Here is a 9,327-nt window from a genome sequence, read left to right on the forward strand (position 1 = left end):
CCACTATGAGGGCATGTACAATGCATAGCCTCAAGGTGATGCCTCGCATGCCATGTAGGATCGGATATGATGTAAAGTAGGTTCGGATAGGGAAGCGGGATCCTCTCAAGGAAGCGGGTGCTTGAAGAGAAAAAATGTGGTCCGGTGACAAAAGCTGAAAAGATGGAGTGGAAAGTAGAGATGCATGTATACTAGAGTCTTTATTTTTTATTTTTTAATGAGCCCCGCTAATGGTAGCTTGCATTGGAAAGAAAAAGTAAATGTAGGTGTCTCAAATTACTTTTTATCACGGGGCATATATATTCATATGCCATCATTGTACATGTCGTGAGGAGCCTAAAAATTGGTTAGACAGTACCCAGTGGGGCTTCGCCGGATAGAGGACGAATCACAGTCGGTCAAACAAGGCAGTCCAAACACTCCGCAGCGTCAGGCCGCACCACAACCAACCGCGCACCATGCGTCGTCTCAGCCACTTCCCCCTCCTCGCCGCCGTTCTCCTCGCGGCGGTCCCGCACCCAGCCCACCCCCTCAGCGAGCTCGAGACCTCCCAAATCCGGCGCTTTCAGGACTACCTCCGCATCTGCACCGCCCACCCCGCCCCGGACTACGCCGGCGCCGCCGCGTTCCTCCTCCCCTACGCCGCGTCACTCGGCCTCCGCACCGCCACGCTCCACTTCAGCCCCTGCAAGTCAAAGCCCCTCCTCCTGCTCACCTGGCCTGGCACGGACCCCTCGCTCCCCTCCATCCTCCTCAACTCCCACCTCGACTCCGTGCCCGCGGAGCCCGAGCACTGGATCCACCCGCCCTACGCCGCGCACCACGACCCCGCCACCGGCCGCGTCTACGCCCGCGGCGCGCAGGATGACAAGTGCCTCCCCGTCCAGTACCTCGAGGCCATTCGCGGCCTCCAGGCCGCCGGCTTCGCGCCCGCCCGCACCATCCACGTCTCGCTCGTCCCCGACGAGGAGATCGGCGGCGAGGACGGCCACGAGAAGTTCGTCCAGTCGGAGGAGTTCCGCGCCCTCAATGTCGGGTTCATGCTCGACGAGGGGCAGGCGTCGCTCACGGATGTGTACAGGGTTTTCTACGCGGATAGGCTGGTGTGGAAGCTGATCGTGAAGGCTACGGGGGCTCCCGGGCATGGGTCGAAGTTGTTCGATGGGGCCGCCGTGGAGAATCTGATGGATTGCATTGAGACCGTGGCTGGATACAGGGATGCACAGTTCGAGAAGGTGAAGTCCGGCAAGTACGGTCCCGGAGAGGTCGTGTCCGTGAATCCTGTGTACATGAATGCCGGCACGCCGAGCCCCACGGTAAGGATACTGCTGGTTACTTTACTGTATTGATTTAGTCAGTGCACGTTGATACAATAGTAGAGAGCAATGATTATAATTTGAGATGGTCAGACAACATCATTTGAAGCATCTATTATTAGCACAACAGAGAGCAGGTTTGTCAGCAAGTGCAAACTGACCAACTTCATAGGCTTATCCTAAATTATTCTTTCTACAAAACGTACATCAATTTTGGACACGTCCATGTGGTACTGCTATTCTTAATGTACAGAGGTAATATTATCAGCATTCAGTGCTACAGATGTATATAGGTACATACCTGAGCAATTGAACAATTGAAAGCATGCAAGCATATGAGATTGTCGGGTTTTAGGATTATCAGTACTTCTATCCACTTTGTAGCAAATTCACATGTAAGCATTGATGCATATCCTCTATACGAATTGTAGACCTAATTAATTTGTTCAAGAGATCTAGTACAAAATGAAGACTTGGAGCAATGCCGTCATGCACTTCGTCAGCAAGTCAATACTGTGGGAGGCAATTGCGAAACCAGATATTTTTTTGGTAGAAAACAGTGTTTTGCGCTAACTGCAAAACCCACACATATCTGATGAGGATAACTAACAGGGAAAGGCTAGCGGCATTGCTTCAAGGGAACTGGAATATGTGGAAGGGAGGAGGGGTAGAAGAACATAGATTAGAATGTGAGAAGATTAGCAAAGAGTAGATTAATTCTTCTTTACTAATAGATGCATGTTGATAGGGACTGTGTAACTCTATCTAATCCCTAGGTTACAATCTGAACTGTAACGAAACTTTTACTTTACATGGAATATACCAAGGACATAAACTCAACTAACAACGGTGCTCATTATTCTTATGTCTAGTTTCCAACTAACAGTAGCAGAACAAAGCACAGTTCAGCATGAACAGTACTTTGCTGTTACACATGCCAAACAGTACCACAACACAGCATATCCTCCTGCTCTACGCCTATTCCATTCCTTTTGCTTTACTAATTGAACTTTTCTATGAACTGAGATCATACCATTTTCTATTACTTGCAACATAGCAACTAGCAGTTCAGAACAAGCAAAAAGGTAAAAGAGTAATAGAGTTCGGAGTACTAACAAGAAACCCACTGATCAAATCAGGTCTAGGGCCCAAACTGTTGGACAAACAACATGTTAACAACCAGTGCCATCTCAGATTTATAACTAAACTTATGTTGCGCTCTCTCTCATACTAGCGTTTTTGTTAAGGCCAATGTTCAGGAAATCGTTAACTGGTAACTTCTCGGTCAACTGGCTATTAGGGGATTAGTAGGTGAATTGGCCAATTAATTGGATGATAAATCATTTAATCGGCTACTCTGTGACCCGCCGAGCAGGGATTAAGCAGTCAGTTAACTGATTTATCGGCCGATATTTTGAACACGTGGTTAAGGCATTTGAATTATCTAAACACAGAACTCTTGTGTGATTTACTTAAATGTTCTATCTTCTATGTTCACGAAAGTATGTAGTTCATGTAGTATGTAGCTCATGTAGTACGATATTAGCATGCATGCCAGCATCATGTTGGATGCACATGAGCAGAGCATTGAACAAGGGCAGTTTTGCTATATGGCTAGGAGCAATCAACTGCTTGCATTGACCACGCCCTGTTCCAAATTGTGGAGTTAAAGGATCACAGCTGGCCAAGCTGCAAGTCTTAAGGCCCGCTTATTTCTACACTTCCAATCCTTCTTTAAAATATTCTCGCTTAGATCAGACAAATATCCAGTAATTGACATGCAGGAAACATAATCCGACTTTTTTTGGTAGATGTTCGTCATTCTATTACCTTGTTTTATACTATATTTTAGATCACTTTGAAGGTAATCATCTGTCGGAATGAAATGGTCTAGACCTGATAGCAATGGAGGATAATTTACAAATTTGTGCAGTAGATGCCACTATTACCTTGTGATTTGCAAGTAAAATTTTGAGGTAGTCACGTTAATCTAATGTTTTGGGAGAGCACTTTGAAGATAATCTTTTGACAAAAAGGGCAAATATGTAGATCTTGCAGTAATGGGATGATCTGCAAAATGTGTGGTACATGCTGCCATTACCTTGTGATCCTATAATTTTGAATTCTAGACAATATAAGGTCTGTAGTACACATATTCAGTATATGAAAAAACTAAAATGGAATTATACAAATACAGGGTGTCAGGGTCTAAAACTTAATTTACAACACTTTGTAATCAACTAGAGGGTTGCTGTTAGAGTACGTAATGGCCTAATGGGCCTAGACTATATAGAGAGGTTTACTTGACTCCCAAGCAAGCGACCCTTATCTCTAATTAACCCTAAGACTAACGGGCTATACCAGCCCAGGCCCATTAGGCCATTACGTACTCTAACACTTGCTATGCAATATACAAGAACCTAGGTTGAAGCCTGTTTGCCCTTTCAGATTTTACAATTCAAATTTTTGGGATCACAAGGTAATGGCAACATCTACTGCACATTGTGCGGATTAACCCGTTATTGCAAGATCTACATATTTGCCTTTTTGGCAAGATGACTGTCTTCAAAGTGATTTTCCAAAATGTTAGAATTAATGTGACTACCTCAAGTTTTTACTTGCAAATCACAAGGTAATAGTGACAGCGACTACAGAAATTTGCAGATTATCCACTATTGTTGTGAGGTCTACACCTTGTCATTGTGACAGATGATTAACTTCAAAGGATTTTCTGAAATATAGCATAACACAAGGCAATAAAATTATGTAATTCCTTCACCCATTAAAATATATGTCTCCTACTGTCCTTTCCTTAAAAGAAAAGGTAACAGAATATGAACATCTATTGAAAAAACCCACTCACCAAATCATGTCTTGGGCCCAAACTGTTGGATCATAAACATTTTAGCAACTAGTTCCATCTTAGATTTATTAACTGGTCTTATGTTGCTCTCTCTCTCATACCAATGTTTTTGTTAAGGCATATGAATCATCTTAACACAGAACATTGTAGTCTGATTAACTTAAATGTTCTATGTTCAGGCAAGTATGTAGTTCTTGTAGTGCGATATTTGCATGCACGTGGTCCTGCTGGACGATGAGTAGAGCACCGAACAAGTGCAGTTTGCTATATGGCTGGGAGCAACCAACTGCTTGCATAGACCATGCCCTGATCCAAATTGCTGAATTAAAGGATCACCATTGACCAAGCTACAAGGCTTAATATCCACGTATTTCTACACCTCCAATCCTTCTTTCCAATATCCTTGCTTAGATCAGACATGAATATATATCCTAGATTCCTAGTACATGTATGAGATCGTTGGGAGTCCCATCTCTTTGTGTAACCTACTCCCTCCGTTCCTAAATATAAGTCTTTATAGAGATTTCACTATGAACAACATACGGATGTATCTAGATGCATTTTAGAGTATAGATTCACGCATTTTGCTCTGTATGTGGCCCATAATGAAATCTCTCCAAAGACTTACATTTAGGAACAGAGGGAGTAGTATTCATAATATTTTCTGCCAAAATCCAGTATTTGCTATCAAATGGATTTTAACCTTGGCTTCACGAATTTACTGAGATCTACTTCATTTCCGCATGAGCAAGGCTATCATAACCTTTGTTCTGTATGTGTATTCGTTCCACTTTTCGCTATGGAAAAGTTAGAATAGTTCTTGAAGCCAATGTTAGAATCAATTTGATCGTTGAAAGTTTATTTAAAAATATCACAGCTATTAGGTTATGTATAGAGATAGTGTTAGAGTACGTAATGGGCCTGGGCTGGCGGTATAGCCCGTGTCTTAGGGTTAATTAGAGATAAGGGTCGCTTGCTTAGGGGTCAAGTAAGCCTTGCTTGGGAGTCAAGTAAACCTCTCTATATAAAGAGAGGAGATGTATCAATCTAATCAAGCAAGAATTAAGAAGGAAATCCCTTCCCTCTTGCCCGGCCGTGGGCAGAAAGGCCCCCAGCCGGCCCTCTCGAGCCCTCCTTCTAGCAGCGCCATAACAGATAGGGCTTCATGTGAGCTTATTCACAATAATTATTACTCCCTCTGTAAAGAAATATAAGAGCGTTTAGATCACTACTTTAGTGATCTAAACGCTCTTATATTTCTTTACGGAGGAAGTATTTATCATCATGCATGTAGGTAGTAGAATAATTTTTGAAGCAAAAGTTAGAATCAATCTGATTGTGACAAGCTGGGTTCTTTAAGAACTTTCAGGATTTTTAGGCTATGTATAGAGATAGGTCATGCGAGCTTATTCACCATGGTTATTTCTCATCATGCATGTAGTTAGTAGAATAATTTTTATGTGTTTGATCTTACCCTGCGATACTGGAGTGGAAGTGGTCCTTCGTCTTGCAGTTTGGTGAATGGTGAATTGGTGATCCATTAACCCAGAGTAGGAATGTATGCATCTGGTTGGTTGCTCCTAACCATCAAATCTGAGCAAAAGTTGATTTGCTCAGTCTACACATTGGTCCGGAGCTCAGCAGCTGCAGTTCTTTTAAGCAAACGTGCACTTGGTCAAAGGTCTACCTACCAATGTCAGCGAGGCACTGAAGCAAAAGAACATATTTCTCACCCATTGCAAGCACCCAACAAATACAAGTCATGTTGCCCCCTTATGCACTCATCTGAAAACCTGCATTAGGCATGCTCTTATTATATTTTATTGCACTTTATCCGCACTGCTGCTATCTTTGTAATTTTCTTGAGCCGCCAAACTCATCACAATAAGACAAATTAATAGAGGTCTAGTATAGACAGGGCCACAGGGGCATACGCCAAAAATCAACAGTATCACACAATCTATTCATTTCTACATGGCTTCTGTGTAGTCTCTAAAGAATAATTGATGCAGGGCTTTGTGATGAATATGCAACCTTCAGAAGCAGAGGTGGGTTTTGATCTCCGCCTTCCTCCAACCGAAGATATCGAACAGATCGAAAGAAGAATAAGAGAAGAATGGGCACCAGCTCATAAAAACTTGACTTACCAGGTGAATATAGTTTAACTGTTATGTGGGTAATGGAAAATAAATATAATTTTGCACTGTCAATCTTCTTCTATCACTTGATTTTCTAAATTCCTGTCTTTGTATTGGACAGCTGATGAAGAAAGGACCAGTGAGCGATGTGACAGGGCGCCCCTTACTTACACCAGCCAACGAGTCAAACCCATGGTGGTCTGTGTTTGAACAGGCTATTATCTCTTCAGGTGGAAAGCTAGCAAAGCCCGAGATCTTATCTTCAACCACGGACGCCCGGTTCGTGAGGCAGATGGGTGTTCCAGCCCTTGGATTTTCTCCAATGATAAATACTCCAATTTTGCTTCACGATCATAATGAGGTAGCTGATCTTTGCCTGCTATGGTATTTCTTTTTACGTAGTGTGATGGCTAAGCTCAGTTTTATCTCAACTTCGCAGTTTCTGGAGGATAAAGTGTTCCTGAGGGGCATCGAAGTGTACCAACATCTTATTAGAGCGCTGAGCTCCTTCAAAGGCTGATTCGAAACAAGCACATAAATTGTACCATTATTGTATTTCCATCCCATGTAAATTAATTGTAGCGAAGATAACTCAGATGGCCGTGATGCCACAACTGTCATGCTCCAAAGCCACAGCTAAACTGGTTCGGGCTCACCAGAGTCAGAATAAACTTTTCTGAAATATTGGAAATCTGCTGACAGTGATCTCAGCAGGTTGATTAGTATGTAATGTACATACGAAGTTACAGGCCGCATATAACAAGATGATTTGTAAAAGTCCACGGGTGAACTGATATATCTCGATTGTAGTCTACTGGTCTCGTGTCTGCCGAGGAAAAGCAGATAACCAGCAATGTAAATTGTTCTGCTGCATCTGTGCGCTGTTTGCGCCGTCTTACAGAAAGCAGAGCTTGCGTAGCTAGTTGATTAGATCATTGGCGTCTGAGGTAAAGATTCAGACAAGAATCCTTTGGATGGTGGGAAAATGTAGCAGTACGTTGGTGTTCCAGGCTGCAACTGTTTGTCGTGAACTAACGAAGCGACGGGGATATGCAGCTCCGGGCTGTGGAGACCGTCAGCTGGCTCTGGCGAGTTGAGATCGTGTGCTGAACATAATACGATCACTCATGCCGATGAGCGGTTGAGCACGTCACGAGCACGTCGGACCAACGCGACACCCTCCAGTTCGACACGGGACTTGAACCAAGGACCCCTTCATGGTACAGGAGACCATGTAGCAGTGACATGAAAATGACTCTAATCATGCGAATAATCCTATAAAAAAAACACTACGTTGCAATCTTGCTTCTCATCCGGGGAAGCTTCTCTGCTCCTTCCGGCCCATCCACTCCATGCCTTGTGTCACCCCGCTCCTCAAGTCCTGATGCCTTCCAGCTGCACGCTGACGCCTCAAACTCAAAGATAAGCCTGTAAAAGATCACCTTAATATATTCACGAATAAAAGAGAACAGGAAGAAAGGATGCCGACCAGAGTTACGTCATATCTGTCAGTCAGGGGTCTAATTTCCCAGAGCTAGGCTGTTAAAACGCGTGAGAGTGGCGTGGGGCACCCGATCTGATTTGCTCTCTCTCTCTCTCTCTCTCTCTCTCTCTAGGGAGAGAGAGATCTGAGAAATCTAATGCGCGCTTTGTTATGATTGGGTCGTTTTTCTTCCTGCCCACGCCCAGCTGTCTGTCAAAGCGTCTGATGAAAGAGAGTGTGTCCGGTCGAGAAAGGCGCCTCCGTGAAGTGGACGTGCATGTTACATGTAGGTTGGTTGTGGTACGAGAAAATGTGGCGATGTAACCACGTGGCGTTATGACCTTCTGGGAGCTGGATGACATGCGTTCAGATTCATTGAGTGTCATCATCTGGATAACCAATTTTGACGGTGAGGTTACTTTCATGGAGATCCTGCCTGGATAAATTAGCCGTGAACCATCACACGTTGCTCTCAAACGGTTAGTCTGCAACTGTGTAACCTCGTCGTCGGCAGGTAATGTGCGCAGGTGTGATACCGTGATACGTTCTTACCATACCACTCCACAAGTGTGCACGCGTGCTCTACTCATGTGCAACATCGTCGTCGGCAGGTACCCACGCCAGCGCGAGGCGCGCGGTTCTCAGTCGATCGACATCCACTGCTCCGAGGTCCGAGCTACGCATGGCACAGTCGCGACTCAGGCCAACTCCACCATGCGACCTCCAACGGACGTCCGTTTCGTCCGGATTCTGTCCGTTTGGGTAGGGCAATGTGGTCGTGTCCGGATAGTTTTCGGGATGTGGTGGCCGTGCGTCCAGCGCACTGCCGCATCCCGGCCGCATCTTGTCCGCGTGCACATTTCTTTGCAAGTCCTTAAACTTTTTTTCATCATTCATTTTTGGTACATGACAATACATCATCACATTTTAACTAGTAAAGTAAGACCAAAGAAAATAAGAACCACAAGAATACATTTGAGAAGATACCCAACTTTCATAACTGCTCCCTTGAGTTGGGTTAGGGCCTTCTCGATGCACTCATTGTTGATCTGTGGAGGAGGCTCGACGTTGCATCCTCCTTTCTTCTTCAAGCCAGAAGTCGATGTTGCTTCCTCACACGTAGTATCGTACCCAGCCTCTAATCTAGCAACAAGTGCACTTGTCTCATCTACAGCCTCTAGGCTAGCTAAAAGTGCACGAACATGTACTAAATTTCGCTCTATCAATATATCGATGTACTCTTCTTCCCAATACCAAAACTTGCATCCATTCTACATAATAAAACTTAAAGTTAGCACAATTAGTCTAATCCGAGAGCACAAACCGAAGCTAAAAAGAGCACATACCCCATCGTTTAAGCACTTGATGAACACACATCCGGGATGTTCCGGCGTTGTAGACACGCGGCGCACGACCATCCTTGGGCAGTGGTCGCACTTGATGAGGGGCAACGGTGCGCCAACGAGCTTATGGGCAAGCACCGAGCCCGGCCGACCACTCTTCGTGTATCTGCCGGCGGACCACCGA

General features: G+C 44.5%; 1 protein-coding gene across 1 annotated transcript; it reads left to right on the plus strand.

The window, feature by feature from the left end:
* The first annotated feature begins 411 nt into the window (after nucleotides 1-411).
* Nucleotides 412-7,131, plus strand: LOC119337630 (aminoacylase-1-like). The gene is made up of 4 exons (XM_037609799.1): nucleotides 412-1,316; nucleotides 6,192-6,329; nucleotides 6,439-6,678; nucleotides 6,757-7,131. The coding sequence occupies exons 1-4, from the start codon at nucleotides 459-461 to the stop codon at nucleotides 6,835-6,837; spliced, it is 1,317 nt and encodes a 438-aa protein (XP_037465696.1). The 5' UTR covers nucleotides 412-458; the 3' UTR covers nucleotides 6,838-7,131.
* The last annotated feature ends 2,196 nt before the right edge of the window (nucleotides 7,132-9,327 follow it).

The sequence above is a fragment of the Triticum dicoccoides genome, chromosome 7B (assembly GCF_002162155.2).
Source record: "Triticum dicoccoides isolate Atlit2015 ecotype Zavitan chromosome 7B, WEW_v2.0, whole genome shotgun sequence".
Classification (NCBI taxonomy): Eukaryota; Viridiplantae; Streptophyta; class Magnoliopsida; order Poales; family Poaceae; genus Triticum; species Triticum dicoccoides.